This window comes from Notamacropus eugenii, chromosome 6 (assembly GCF_028372415.1).
Source record: "Notamacropus eugenii isolate mMacEug1 chromosome 6, mMacEug1.pri_v2, whole genome shotgun sequence".
In the NCBI taxonomy this organism is placed as follows: Eukaryota; Metazoa; Chordata; class Mammalia; order Diprotodontia; family Macropodidae; genus Notamacropus; species Notamacropus eugenii.
In genome coordinates, this window is record NC_092877.1 from 316,740,640 (window position 1) to 316,756,381 (window position 15,742).

The 15,742-nt window shown below is 42.3% G+C and overlaps 1 protein-coding gene and 2 long non-coding RNA genes across 6 annotated transcripts in view; 2 read left to right on the top strand and 1 right to left on the bottom strand.

The window, feature by feature from the left end:
* Positions 1–672: 672 nt before the first annotated feature.
* Positions 673–2,809, bottom strand: LOC140509812 (uncharacterized). 2 transcript variants are annotated; one of them, XR_011968926.1, is made up of 2 exons: positions 2,405–2,809; positions 673–1,725 (listed from the first exon to the last, which is right to left on the bottom strand). It is a non-coding gene; the product is annotated as an uncharacterized lncRNA (long non-coding RNA). The 2 variants fall into 2 exon arrangements; XR_011968927.1 differs by having other exon boundaries at positions 2,394–2,775.
* A 30-nt stretch (positions 2,810–2,839) lies between these two features.
* Positions 2,840–15,742, top strand: part of ARPC2 (actin related protein 2/3 complex subunit 2) — a 39,365-nt gene continuing 26,462 nt past the window's right edge. For 2 of the 3 annotated variants that reach the window (XM_072617758.1, XM_072617759.1), the window contains exons 1-3: positions 3,079–3,502; positions 10,925–10,959; positions 12,502–12,614. In XM_072617758.1, coding sequence (XP_072473859.1) covers positions 3,429–3,502; positions 10,925–10,959; positions 12,502–12,614 — 222 coding nt within the window. In that variant the 5' untranslated portion in view covers positions 3,079–3,428. Of the gene's footprint in view, positions 2,973–3,078; positions 3,503–10,924; positions 10,960–12,501; positions 12,615–15,742 lie in introns of those variants that run through there. The other variant, XM_072617760.1, reaches the window with a different exon arrangement.
* On the top strand, positions 3,784–7,063 carry LOC140509815 (uncharacterized). The gene is made up of 2 exons (XR_011968930.1): positions 3,784–3,872; positions 6,973–7,063. It is a non-coding gene; the product is annotated as an uncharacterized lncRNA (long non-coding RNA).

Here is a 15,742-nt window from a genome sequence, read left to right on the forward strand (position 1 = left end):
GCAGAATTAGCTGCATTCCAGAATTCCTTATTACATAAATATTTGTGGAATGAACTCAATGTCTTCAGGCAAGAGGCGTTAAGAGGAGTTGGAATAGGTAGGACAAAATGAGACACAGAGGCTACCGGCAGATTTAACTAGAATTTTGTTTATATTTATATAGCACTCCATTTTACACACAGTGAAACAGGATTTAGCACAAGTTCACAAAGCACACACAAGATTTGAATCCACCAATTCTTCTGAATCCAAGTCTATTACATCAAGCTGATTTGTTCCATGTCACAGAAGCAAAAAGTGGTCTAGCTAGCACATTATGGTGCCTAGGTCTTTTTACTCCAAGTCCAAGTTTCTCCCTACTTCAGGAGTGTCCTTTCTGGGACTGTTTTCACATCTGGAAAACTTGAAGGGTTAAATGATCTCTGAGTTCCTTCCAGCTGTATGCTTCTCTCTAGGGGAGTGGATGCATAACCCACCCATTCAGAATAATTCATTTGACATTTATGATACATTTCTCTACAAAGCACCACACATTTCTGATAAGAGTAGCTGACATAGTTTTTAAAGCATACAGAATACTTAACATGTATTACATTTGATCATGCCATCTGTAAAATCAGCAAAGAGGTATTATTATCCCCTTTAAAATGAGAAAACTGAGGCTCAGAGATATTGAGTCAATTAATAAACCTTTATTAAGCATTTGCTGGGCTTAATTCTCGCTGATACAAAAACAAACAGTCCCTGTGGTCCAAGAGTTTGCATTCTATCAGAGGAGACAACATGCATTGTATAAGTATATACAAGACATATGTAAGGCACATGAGGTAACTAACCTAAGGCACTAGAAGTTAAGGGCACCAGGAAAAGTCTCCTGAAAATGGCACCTGAACTGAGTTTTGAAGGGTGTGCCAAAAGGCAGAGATGAAGAATAGTCTAGGTATGGGGGACAATCAATACAAAAGCAAGGAGACAGAAGGTGGGACAAGCAGAGAGGAAGGGACCATAGTGTGTGTGGAAGGGAATAATATCTAGGAAAACTGGAAAAGCAGGAAGGGGTCCAGTTGAAAAGAGCTTTAAGTCAAACTAAATTCACATTTGATCCACTGGAGTTTGAATGTGTATGGGGGGGAGGGGTGTTACATGATCATATCTGTGGTTTGGAAAAATTCCTATGGTGGCAGATGAAGGACTAAAGTGGGAGGGGCTTGAGGCAAGGAGCTCAGCTAGGTCCATAGTCAAGAACCTAGTAACCCAGTTATGCTTCTAATACACCATAATGTTTCCTTCCATGTCTCTTTACATATATATACGTTCCTTATATATTATGTTCCCTTAATGTTTTGATACACGAAAAGTCTCCCCTGTCTTGTCACAATCAACTGCACATGGTAAGCCAAAATCACAGGATTTCAGGCTGGAAGAAGTCTTAAGGGAACATCTAATCCTATTCCCTTGAAGTCCCTGTGAGGCTGTGCAGGACCAGAATGCAGGCCTTTGTTTCTGCATCCAGTACTTTTCCCAATCCTCTTTCTGGTCATTCCTTGGTCCCTTCCCTCAAGGATCTCATAGACCTAGCAGAAGTATAAGACTCAAGTTCAGGATACCTTACACAGCACATCCTATATGATGCAATTCTAATACAGGGACTTTCTGCAAAAGGTGGAAAATGTGTCATGAGGTCTAGGAAGAGAATCAAGGAAGACTCCCTGCGCACTCTGATACCTTTTGGTAAAAAAAAAAAAAAAAAAGGCATTAGCAGGCTGTGACTTCTGAAGAAGGCATTAGATACTAATTAATACTAAATCCTTAATACTAAAGACTAGTAATCCCTTCATTTTATCTATCCCCCACCCACCCACCCATCCATCCATCCATTCATCCATCCATCCATCCACTTCCCCCACCCTCCCACCCATCCACCCAACCATTCACCCACCCATCCATACACCCACCCCCCCATCCATCCCATCCATCCATCCACCCCTCCACCCCCCCATCCATCCCATCCATCCATCCACCCCCCCCATCCATCCCATCCATCCATCCACCCACCCATCCATCCATTCATCCACCCATCCATGCACCTACCATCCACCCATCCATCTATCCATCCATCCACCCATCCATCCATCCACCCACCCATCCACCCCCCCATCCCCCCATCCATCCATCCACCCACCCATCCATCCCCCCATCCATCCATCCATCCCCCCATCCCCCCATCCACCCCCCCATCCCCCCACCCATCCATCCATCCATCTTTGTACACAAAGAGAGGGGGAGAGAGAGAAGGAAGCCACGTAGGGCGGGGGCCAGGGCACCCGAACTCCAGTTAGGAAGACCCAAGTTAAAATCTAGGCCCGTGTGACCCTGGGAAAATCAGCTCTCACGCTGCGCTCGCCTCAGTTTCCCCATCTGTAAAACGGGGATGATCCCAGCAGCTGCCACCGGGGATCAGAGGATATTTGTGAAGCTCCCGGGGCGCAGTAAGCGAGCTTTTCCTGTGAAGAGGAAGAGAGGCCTATTTGTATTAGAGACCGCGTTTTACACGCCTCTCGCTGGAAGCCGGCGGCGGCCAGCCCAGGGTCAGGGAAGGCTGGAGCTCGGCTCTCTCTTCCAGCCTCCAGGCCGGGAGATCGGGGCGCTGGTCACCCGGCGGCCTGGCCGGAGGGGAGGCCCAAGGTCCGCCGCGGCACGGGGCCGCTCCGGCTCTTCCCGCATGGGTTCCCCGGGCCGGCGGGCGGCTAAGCCGCCGCCCCGGAAGAAGGAACCGGAGAGCGCGCGGAGGCGGCGCTCCGCAATGACAGTTGGAAGGGCGGGGGCGGCCCCGAGGCACGGTGGGAAAGTGGAGGCGTGCGTGCGTGCGTGCGCGCCTCCGAGCAGGCCGCGGAGGGTGGTGCTGGCGGGCGTGGCCCGCGCGCGCCAGGCTTGGGCGTAGCGGGGCGGAGACCAGCCGGCTCGAGCCACCGGTGCGTGCACCCGCCCGCTCCCGGAGGCTGGCAGAGAGCGGGGGGGGGGGGGGGGGGGGGGGGGGGGCGGAGGGGATGGGGGGAAGAAGAGCGGAAATAGAGCCACGGGGGCGCGCGCCGCGGCGGCGAGCGGAAGTGGGTGTGAGAGCGGAAGTGTCCGGCTAGAGCCGGGGCTGGGCGGGGACCGGGGGCGCTCGGTGAGACGGCGGCAGCGGCAGCGGCACCGGCGGCTGCTCGGCGGGCGGGTGCGGGCCAGGTCGCCGAGGCGGGAGGACAGGGGAGAAGGGCCGGAGCCGCTGCGCGTGTGTGGAGGCGTGCACCCTGCCCCCTCCCCCCTAGCCCCGCTCCCTCTCCCTACCTCCCGGGTCGGGGGGCAGCCTCGCTGCTCCCTCCTCCCCCCCTCACCCGCCCTTTCTCCTTCCCCGGCCCGGGGCAGCCCCCTCAGCCGCTGCCGCCATGATCCTGCTGGAGGTGAACAACCGCATCATCGAGGAGACGCTCGCGCTCAAGTTCGAGAACGCGGCCGCCGGGTGGGTGAGCGCGCCGGGGGGGCCCCGGGGTCGGGAAGCCCCGCCGGGAGGGGCGGGAGGCGCGCCGGGTGCGGTGGGGGAGGGGGAGCAGCGACCCCGTCCCGGTTCTGGGGGAGGGGTTGCGGGAGGACCCGGGGGACCCCCAGCGCTCCCTCCCGGGGCAGCCCTGCCGCCGGCTCCACTTTGCCGTGGGCAGGCAAACCTGCCGCTGCCGCCCACCCGCACGCCCCGCACGCCCCCGGCCTTGTCTCTCTCTGAGGTTCTGCCCCTTCCCCCCCCAGCGCCTTCGTCTGGTGATGTCTCTCCTTAGAGCCTGCTAGACCCCGGCCCGCCCGGCCTACACTCTCCCCCGCTCTGGTCACGTTACTAGGTGACATTCCTCCCCTTTGGACCTTTTAAAGTGGGGCTTGTCCTGTAGGCGTCTGGTAAACGTGGGGTGGATAGCATCTCTCCAAGGCAGGCACTTCTGAGAAGCCGCCGATGGCAGGAAGCTACCCCCCCCCCCCCACGAGAGAAATCAGGTTGCTCTTAATATTTAGAGCATCTGGCCAGGGAATTGGGTTCTAATCCTGTGTGACCTGTAGCATCTGTCTTTGCGGACCTGTGTCCTCGGCTGTGCGACTCGTTATCTGTTTTATGGAGGAAAAAATGGGCAAAGAAATCCCCTTAGGGACTTAAGGACTAAAAATGTCAGGTTTGAGATTCACGGAAGAAATGCAGTCGGGAGATAGAAGCAGTTTAAAATAAGCTAATTCGAGAAGGAATGAAAAGAAGTATTTTCAACCCCTTGTTTCAGTCTAGTATACTATGCACGGTAGTTTGTCCATACAGCGAGCCCGTATGTTTTATCGTTATAAAGCACAGCATCTATTTTGTGGTTGTTGAAGTGATACATAAAATGAATATATGTGCCTCTGAAGGAAATTCTTCGGTTTAATTATCAGATGGTTAGTTTCATGCCTTCAGTTTTCCCTTATAAGCCGGTTTTGCATTTAAAAGTTGTAAGCGAATCAGCTCCAGTTCTTATTTGGGTGACTGTTGTACCTTGAGCAGTCTAGCATATAGAAGGAAGTTGAATTAACTTCTGCATTTTTACAGCTGATCTTAATGCCATCAGGTCTTGACAGGCTTGAAGCTGAAGCAGGTTGGTTATGTGTAGATGTGTGTGATGTGTGTGTGTGTTCGTTCAAGCAGGGGCATGTCTTGTGGTGAAGGAATGCATTTACTTCTAATTACGTTTTAATTTATGATTGAACCATTCCATTATTCAGATTTTAGCTTTTTATTTTTCTCTTAAAACTACTGCTACAAATGGCAGGTGGTTGTTTCAGAGGGACCAAAACAAATTGGGAATACATTAAGTAGGTAACTAAGCATTGATCACAAAGATGAGGTGTAGCACAACATAAGTTGACTTTTATTGAGCAATATGACTTAGGACAAATGGGGTGTGGAAGGCAGCCAGGATCAAAACTGGTAAGATTCTGCTGAAATGTTTAGTGAAAATGATGGAAAAAATGATGGATAAAAAAGAAGTGTATCCTCAGGCCTCCTAGGATATAGGTTCTCTGAGATTGCCAAGGCAAGCACCTCCCAAATAGCACCTCAGACCTACTGTGCATTACCAGACATACTAGTGGAGTGAGATGACATGAAACAGTAGAGTGGTTACTCTGACTTACGTCTTACCAGAACTTCCAGCAAAGACTGCCGCCTATAATTGCCATAAACGTTTATATTGTTCTAGCAGTGCTTTTAACCACAGGCAGGACAGAAAAGAGACATGTTGTGGGGAAAGAACTCCTAGACAAAATTACAAGAGTTTGGAAGGATGGTCTTTTGAAGTGCAAGGTCAGAGAAAAACACCTAGAAAACTACAGGTTGGGATTCTTCTTACTGTTTATGGGGAACTCCTGATTCATAGCCCTTTCCAAAGTGTGAATCTTGTATTTGGACTATTTAAACACAAGAAACACCAGAAGAACTCTTAGAAATTCTTATTCAAAATTCAGTTATCCTAATTTTCCCTTTTTGTGAATCATTTTTCAGGTCACCCAGTGCTTATTATAATGATCTCAGAAAATATCTGAATTCTCATCTCTTAGAGCACTGTTATCACACAGTTTAAATGAACACATTTGAGTAGTAGAAATTTTTTAATTTGGAGGTCATGCAAATAAAGCCCAACATTCACTCCAACCAATTTACCTTTCATTATTATTAATTTTGTGGATATTGGCATATTAGAGGCAACCAAATTTCTTCCCCAAATAGCACACTTTTATCTGTAAGTGGTCATCTTCTTGATAGCCTTTAAACTAAGATGACATGACTGGCTAGAAAGTTACAGCCAAATTATTGTGAATATCCATGAAAATTAGCATAGATTTTTTCATCGCCTTTCCCTCTACTATTCTGGATGTTGGGTAAATGGCATTTTTCAGGTCATATCTTCCCATCCTATCAAGCAGGATTGCCCTACTTTTGGAGAGCATCCTTTGCATGCAGGAAGGGCTTCCAACCCAAGTAGAGATTACACAGCAAATATTTGTCTATTCATCGTTATATATACCATGAGAATCTTTTAAGACTGAAAAGTCTGGCTTTCAACTTGCCTGAAGCTTGAGTCCAAAATTTAGAAAATTCTGTCAGATGAGGATGGCTAGGGTGGCTGTTGATTTTATGTACACATGAGCTCTTTGCAACAGCCTGTGTATAGTTGGGGGAGCTTTGGTTATATGAGGGGGAACAAACAGGCTTGGGAACTCAGCAAACAGCAGTGCCAATTGGGGTGGGCAAGTACTGTGGGAAGACAAATTTGATCAAAGAATAAATTCTGCTGTTATCTTTCCCTATTTTCATTTCTAAACATACTGTAGATGTTCTCTGAGAAATAGTCTGACCTGGAGTGATTTGAAATTTGTTTAACACTTAAGGAGAAATGGAATAAAGTGACTGACTTAGGTAGATGTGTGAGAAAATAATCTAATTGAACTTCAGGTTCATCCACCCTAGCCTCATCCATTCTTTTGAGTTGACTTTATATAGAATGGATAGAGCCAAGTGAACTTACTCCCATTTCATAGAAACTTGCAATTGAAGGCAGGGGTAATATTGTGGAAAGACCAGTGGATTTGGATTAAGAGGACCTGAGTTCAGATTCTAGCTCTGCCTGTTTGTGACCTTGGAAACATCACTAAACGTCCTTGGGCCTTAGTTATACAATCCCCAAGATATGAGCATTGGACCTCCAATGTCCCATCCTAATTCTAGGCTCCTGAGACCTCATGGATCGTAGAGTCCAGCTTCTTCCTCTTTAGAAATCTTATCTCCTCTCTGATTTTCTGTGACTCTGCCCTTAGTTTTGGCAGCTTTGGGGTGTGGGTGTGGTTCATCAATGGGTGTGGTGCTGCTTTGAGAGGCTCTGGTTCTTGGCACTTAAAAATTTGGTTCCACACTATTTACTCAAGGCCTACCTGTGTGCAAGTACAGTCACCTTGGAAGCGAGAATGATCAGAAACCTTTAAAGTGAGAAGAGCTTCAAGGAACAGCAAATAAAAGGTATATATGTACTGATACTGTACATTTTCAAATGGACCAGCATTTAGGGATAACATCTCCATGGCCCCTAAAAGAAAGGCTAAGTTGTTAGTTCTTTTGATAGTACACTGCATTATAGTGGCCAGAATATTGGATCTGGCATCCAGGGATATGGGTTTCTGCCTTTGCTATGTGTCTTAACTAGCTCTGTGACCTTAGTTGTAAAATGAGGGCATTAAATTAGATGACTTACAAAAGCCTTTCAACTTTCAGTATGTTATCCTCTGTGCACAGCTAGGTGGTGCAGTGGATAGAGCACCAGTGCAGGAGTCAGGAGGACCTGAGTTCAGATCTCACCTCAGACACTTGACACTCACTAGCTGTGTGACCTTGGGCAAGTCACTTAACCCCAGTTGCCTCATCCTGGGTCATCTCCAGTCATCCTGATGAATATCTGGTCACTGGATTCAGATGACTCTCTAGGAGAAGTGAGGCTGGTGACCTGCACAGCCCTCCCTCACTCAAAACAGTCAAGTGCAAGTCATGTCATTATTTCTCTGAAGGCACGGTCTTCTTCAGGAACGAAGGATGAACACACACACACACACACACACACACACACACACATTATCTTCTGGATTTAATTGCCAGGGTCATTGACAGATCGGTGATACATAGGAAATCCAGAACCCTACGAAGGAAGGTGAACTCTTCTTTGTAAGAGGTTTTAATAATAGTTCAGGAAACTCTTTTGAATGAATTGAATGACTAGTGTCACATGAGAACCTTTCCTGTTCAGTGATATATTTTAGTCATCGGATAATCTGACACAAAATGAGTTTCTATTTTCATCATTTTTGTGTGGTAGTCTCATAAGCTTCAGCCATAGTTTCAAGGTCCAGAATTTTCTTTCTTCCCCCAGATAAGGAATTGGCCTTTACCTTTTGTCCTCCTTGCCATCTTCCATCAGTCTGTGTCCATGATGGTAAATCAAAAGCTACATGCACCCTATTTTAGAATTTAGAAACTATTTTTCAAAATGAGAGACTGCCCTAAGTTATGATAGTTTCTTTTGGGACATAGTTATTAGGCCTGTAACTCCCAAGGTGAGTGACTCATCATGAAACTTCGTTGGTGATTGAACATGCCACTTTGACTCCCAAGATCTTGAAAAAAAAATTCATTCACCTCCCTTTTTTACAATCATTCTCCTTAGCTCTCCTTATTCCCCTTTTATTAGCCTTAAATAGTCAACTGAAATATTAATGGCAGTGATTTGACAAATATTCTGTAGTTAGACATAAACCACTTAGCATAGATCACAGAATTTTCTACCATTTTGAAATGTACTTCTGGAATCCTATAGTCCAGAGAAACTTTTCAGAGTTTTATAACTAGGATTAGATCTATAACTATAGATTTAGAGCCAAAAGGGACTTTAGAGGTCATCTAGTCTAAACCCATTTTACAGAAAAGAAAACCAAGTCCTAGGGAGGTTGGTTAAATTATTTGTTCAAGGTACACAGTGAGTGGTAGTTCTGGGAGTCAAATCCAGGTTCTCTGACGCTAAATCTAGTGCCATTTTCCTGCAGCAGTGCTTATCATCGATTTTTCTTGTTTGGTGGTAAAGGAAGTTAATTCAGTTACTAGATCCTTGTGCTGTTTCTGAAGCCATATGGTTAGGTGTCTACTACCTGCCTCTGTGCTGAACCAGACAACACTAATCATCATTTAGGAACAGCTCACCTCTGCCACAGACCAAGTTTCAGCTTCTTAACCAACTGGCTATCTGTATTATTCATCCTTTGTATTTGTTATTCTTGAAAAGGGTAGCCACTATATTTTAACTCTCTTCATCTCGACTTCTAAAGGGAATCTCAATCAGGTTCTGCTAAATATGTGCTATAGGTCCTACCTAGTACCTTCATTCTTAGGACTCCAGAAAAGGCTATAAATACAATGTAGCTTTGTGTACAATTAATACATTTTACCTTTTTAATATAAGTCTATCATATAGAAGCATAAGATTTTGAACTGGAAGAAGGCTAAGTGATCATTTAATGTTAGTTTAGTAGGATTCAGTTTCCATTAAGAATTACAAACCACTTTATTTTCTCTTATTCCCCTATAGTACTGGAAGGCACCTGAGTATTAGTCCATTTTACAGGGGAAGCAGCTACAATACAAAAGAAGTTATCAACTTAATTGTGTGATTGAGCAAATTAGAGTGAAGGACTAAGTGAGAACCTGGATTTCTTCTCTCCTGGCCATGTTGCCAGTTTGGAAAGCAAACTGGCAAGCAAACTGATTTCACTGCAGGAAGTTGAGAAGGCTGACTAGTGTGTTCTCATCTGTGTCCTATCATTATACTTAAAGGAGAAAGAACAGTTCAGTCATTCTTAATAGCTTTTCTGTTAAGCTACTGTGTTGAATGATCATCAGTTATTTACAACTGAGAAATATAAAGGGCTTTCTAACTGATGCGCCAGTATTTATCAAATGCCTACTGTGTGTAGAGCACTACAGAGAAAATAGTAGAAAAATTGAGTAATATCCATTCTTCTTTTGTTTAGAAAAAACATGAAAAATAGAGAACTTAATACCTTACATTTATACAGGGTGTCCCTAAAGATTTTTATCAGACTCTTCATATTCATTCTCACTTTCTCCTCAATAATAATGTGAACGAGATAAGGAAGCTGTTGTTATACCCTTTTTGTAGAAGGAAAAAGCTAAAGTCCAGGTGTTAAATGACCTATCTGTGATCATCCCATCAATCAGGAGTGACTGGTACCAAAATTTATACAGTATTGACTTTTAGACTAGTTTCTTTCCATTGGAAGATACCACCTTATTTTTCCCAAAAATAGAACACTAATACCATAGATATTTAATAAGCACCTGCTGTGTGTAAGAGCATTATGCTAAGTATGAGGAGGTTCAGAGTACAAACAAGATGTAGTTCTTGTCCTCAAGGACCTTACAGTCTAGTAGGGGGGCATAAGGCACAAAGCTAAATAGCTGTAATGCTGTGTCTAATACTGTGAAAACAAAGGTTATCTGCTTTGGAGGGAGGACTCAGAGATCAGAAGAGATGCTGTTTCTGTTGGGCTTTAAATCTTAGTTAAGAATTTGTCAGGCAAATGGAGGACTTTTAAAGCATATGGACATAGAAGTATGAATGCAAAGTGTAGCATGTGTTTCTGGAGCAAACTGTTGTCCAAGTTCTGCAGAGATTACTGAAGTAGAGATAGTCTGGGAAGACTTTGTGAAGATGGTGGTGACTTTGGGGCAGATCCAAAGAGAAGGATATAATTTGGTAAAGAGGAGTGAAGTGGGCATTTTGAACTGTGGTGAAATGGAATCTTGTAGCCTGAAATAAATCACCTTGCTGTTTTGTTTTGAAATTAAATTTAAATAATCCTGGAATGGTACCTGTATAATTATCTTACTGCCTGTTAGAATATACTTTCTCTTATCACAGGTGGGGTTGGAAAAGCAACCAAGATTTTGTTGTATGTTATTTTTTGTTTCTCAAATTGTTGGCACCTCTATCCTGCTCTCAGATACTGAACTAAGAGCAGAGGTTCAACATCAGCCAAGTAAGGAACATAATAGTAGCAGCCAATATTTGAGAAGACCCTGAAGTAATCATGCTTCCTTTTTTCCCCACCTCAAGCACTGACCATATACAGAGACTGAGAGCACAGAGGCAGTGAGCTGTGCGGTAGGATCAGTAATAATTTGAAGGATTCACATAGCTAGCTTTTTCAGAAGCTTATTTTAGATGTGGAGGAAAACCAGATTCTTTTCCCAATCTTCTTAAAGGTGAACCAAGATGACCGTGTTAATTGACTTGGGAAATTTCTTTCTGTTTTACAGAAACAAACCAGAGGCAGTAGAAGTAACATTTGCAGGTAAGTTTCATAACTTCTGTTGTATTATGGGAAAGTGAAAGACAAATATATGTGTATATGTAAAACAGAACCATTTGTAAAACAAACACTGGAGGTCTTAATACATTTGCCAGCAATCAGCTTATATTCACCAACAATCAGAAGAAGTTTTTAGGAGAAAATTTAAGATATTAATGAACATCAGTATCATGGCATACTGGAAAAAACACAGAAGGCATAAGATTTAATTCAGTCTTTACTACACATATGACTTGAGCAAGTCACTTTTCACCTTTGTTTTTTGTAAAGTAAAATGAAGAGGTTACCCTAAATCATCTTTAAAGCACTTTCTAACTACCTATCTTGGCAGAGTAGGCTTCATTCTGTGTTGCAAACTAAATCTCTTCCTGGTCTTTGTCATCCCAGAAAATGTTGTACAAAGCTAGCAAATGGGATATCTTCACTAAAAAATTCACAATTAAAAGGTTACCTGACTATAACTGAAGACTTCTTTTAATCTGCCAGGCTTTTCTAATGCTCCCTCACCTAAATATCCTGTAAACTAGGATTGCTGGTCCATTGTCTCCTGGTACTTACATAGCTAAGATCTACTGGTTCATTAAAACAGGTGGATTTCTCCTTTCTTTACCACCTATAAATTTGGTACCTTTGAATTACATTTACACTTTTATTTCCTACCTTTATTTGTGTTCTGAATTTCTTGTTCAAATATGAACTGCCTTCTTGAGTGCTCTGATCCAGTTAGAAATTTTTCCTTTTTTTTTTTAAGCTGTATCCAAAAATGTTATACCTGCCCGTGAAAATTGAGATAACATTTTTGTCACTATTGAGGAAGTTTGGGGATATAATGACTACTGAGTTTTAACTCTCAAGTACATTCTGGTTCTAACAAGATAAATCATGAGTTGACTGGCTTTGATAATACCTTACTAGTCTCTTTATGAATCTTGTTGTATCTTTTAAAAAGTAGCTAAGATATATTTGTGGCTCACAGAATTAGGTCATTCAATCTTGTTTTATGAACCATACTACAATGTAGTACTTCCTAAGATGGTTTGGTTTAGTTTCATGAACTGGTTTAGTTGTACTGTTCAGTTTCTATAAGCCAAAATACAATGAACCATTTCGTGAAAAGGGAAATTCTTTAAAACTAGGCAAAGTAGCTTGGAAGAGGTCAGAAATAAGGAAAGCCGCCAGGACTGAAGAGCTTGGAAAGGCTTTTTTTGTCTTATATTCTTTCTGGCAAATGACTTATTATCATTTCTACCAAGCAACAAGGTGTGAATAGTATAAGAATAGCTTAGTAGATTTAGATAAGATTAGGGAGGCGAGTACTTAGAACTTCTAATCATAGTATTGCCTCTGACTTCCACATAAAAGTAAAATGTTATGTTTTATTCCAGTTTTCATTTTTTTGTTTCATTTCATGCTGACCTGTCTTGGATAAGGATAAGCTAATAATCACAAAGCTTTCAAGGAGAATGTGCTGAGTAATGTGCCCCCTGGCCAGCTAAACATCCTCACTTTGTGCTTCTCCCACAGACTTTGATGGAGTCCTTTATCATATTTCAAATCCCAATGGGGACAAAACAAAAGTGATGGTCAGTATTTCTTTGAAATTCTACAAGGAACTGCAAGCACATGGAGCTGATGAGGTGAGTGCCCTTCTATTCTCCTCATGACTCTTGTGTTCTCTCTGGTCTCTCATTGGCAGCTTCCCACAGAGCAGTGTGTAGGCTAAGTCAACTCCACCTTCTTCAATGTGTCACACCTAGCAAAGGCCATTCTGGATTGTTGACCCAACCTAACCAGTGGCTATCAAACTGTTTATCTCATAATGAAGTGTGGTATCTTTTTTTTTTTTTTAAATAATCACCCCTTCCAAAAACTGGAGAACTTGATGGTCTCTAAGAGAATTGATTGACCAAAGACTGAATGATATACTGACTTTTGAAGATCAGCATTTTCCATGTTTTTTGACCATTAGAAGAAAGAGTACCCTAGGACAAGATGTGTTGGTTATGATTTTTTTTATAGGAGAGTTTTAGGCTTAGTTCCCCATTCCAGAAGTTAGAAGAAAAGCCCCTTTCTTTTTGGTTTTGCAAATTGAGCATTCTTTGTGCCTGAATCCCTTCTGACTTTAGCTGTCTTAGAGGAAGTAAGATGGGGTGTCTAGGCATTGTGAAACCCTTAACTGCCATACTTTGTTCATTGGCTGTTGGCTGATCTCTGCAGTGACAGGGTTAGTTCCTGTTGAACTATATTTGCTCTGGGGAGGGCCATTTATGGAAGAAAGAAACGGCTTTTACATTACTGTATGCATGCTGTGGTTGGGTTTCAAAGCAGGAAGTATGACTCAGTTCCTGAATTAGTTTTCAGATAGTTTTAACAAACTGAGTCCTTGCAGTATTGAAGAAAGATGTAGCTATTTCTCTTCTCTTTCTTTCAAGATAAGGGAAATAATTATCAAATTATTTAAAAGGATCACAAAAAGGGGTTAAATGATATTTTTAAAAATTCTAAATAGCTTTTAATAGACTGGTATTTGTCTAAATGTTTTTCTTCAAATTTGAATGTTCTGTGAAGTAAAGGTGGTCACTTCCCTTGGTGGTCCTGATTTGCTCTATCATGAGAAGTTGAAGAGGAAAAAATGTTTATACAGTACAGTTCTTTTACCTAGAAAAGAGATAAGGAAAGGGGAAACTGACAGGTAAACACAGTCTTTGAGTACAGGTTTGTCATAGGAAGTTCTAATCAGCCTTCTCTCCTGTGAGTGCAGCACAAGAAATGGGCTGATGTTCTCAGGAGAAAGGATTTTACTGTCACAGAATTACCTGGCAGAATTATTAAATGCATCAGGCAGCTGAAAGACCTTGTGCAATAATTTTCTCCAGCATAGAAAACCATCTCTCTGTAATGGTTTTGATGAAGAAAAGGGAAAAATACTGAGCTCAGATTCTTCAGGGTCCTGTCCTATTCCATTACCCTGGGCGGGAGGGACTTTAGAGCAGGTTGCTCTGTTTAACTGCAGGGGTCAAAGAACAAACACCTACTGCTTGGGTGGAGTGAGGAACTTTCATGGTCTTGGAGCCTCATCAGCAAGGAATCACTCACTGAGTCAGTTAAACAGTTACCAGAGTGTGATAATGAGAATCAGTTTGTTCCATGTCTGAGAATCTCAGGCCTAGCAGGCTTCTTCAGAACAGAAGTCATTTCTCAGTGATGGGGAAAGATGTGATAGTGACAGGCTGCCTCCTGATGTCACCTTGGAAAAGTGAATCATGGTTGAAGTGCATTTCTGGAATCGTGCTAAGAAGGCAATAGGTTTGCTGAAATGGGAGGAAAGGGGCTAAGATAGAATGGTTAGATATGGTATGAACTGGATCTTGAATACCTGTTAGTTCTTTGTAGAACTTAGCTAAATCTTGAGATTCGTTTTTTGCCTACTTCTCATTCACTTTTTTCTCACATTTTTCAGGAAGTGAGAAGAGTATAAAGTACTTAGAGGATCGAATTATAATTTATTAGCTTCTCTTAATCCTCTAAATATACATATGGTTTATTTTTCAAATACTTTAAGAGTAAGGTCTGAGAATTTTATGGTCAGTTCAAAAGCATGTGACCTTACGGCTCTTACTTCACTTTCTCTTCTGTAACCCAAAGAATAGAGATTCAGTATGAGGCATTTATTAAATGGCTGCCATGTGCTTGTGGCACTGTACTAGGTACTGGGGGATACAGAGACAAACTGCATATCTCATTTAGCTACATGTCACGAAGAAGGCCATATGTTCACTAAATTAATCTCTGAATTTCTTAGTGGATTGCTGTTACAGAGGCCTTTAAGTACCAGTTAGCTGTTGACCTGGTCCTTCAAAAGGAGAGGACATTTCCATGAACCTGAAGAAGTTAATGTGGATATAGTGAGATTAAGATAGAGATCTAGCCTCCCATCCTTTCTGTCACTGATGTTTGATTAAAACTATTTGAATTTCACCCATTAGAAAAAGAATAATTACCTCCCCTTATCTACCACATGAGGCAATGATTAGGGTTAAATATGCGCTGTCTGTATAATGTAATGAATTACATTGTAAATGCAAAATGTTATTTAGTTACAAAGACCAGAGATTACTGAAAAAATTGTTACATTCTTGACAACTTTATTACTGATGTCTCTTCCATCTCCAAATGTAGTCATCCCTCAGCATTTTCTGGTTTCGTATTGACAAGTTCACAGTCATGGTTTTGGTTAAATGGGAATTTTTGGAGATTTGCAGCACCACACATATATTAGAAAAAAATTAGTAAGTCATAAATGCATAAATATGATGCATCTTTAATCTAATTATCATTTACTACTATATACAGACATAAATTTATTATCAACAGTTAAATTTTGTTTAAAAGTTTCAGTGCATTAAAAAACTATGGGCCATGCACTGTCTTTTGGGATCACCTCTCCCCCCAACTTTGTTTCTCTACCATACAGAATAAGACTTGTGATTTTTTCCTTGCAGAACAAAATTCATGAAACAGTTGCTACAGCTACAATAGGGTCTCCAAAGACTCTGCATACTGCTTTAGATACTAATCTCTCTCACATAGAAACTCCAACTTTTTTATGAGTGCAGTGTGTTGTTTTACTTGTTTTGTATGTTAAACAAACATGATCAGAATTATTAAAAATAACAGTTTGGGGTGGGGCCTAGAACTATTCCTGTTTTTCACATTTGTAGGGGTCCTGTGCCTCTAACACCCTGCCAATGTTAAGAAACGACTA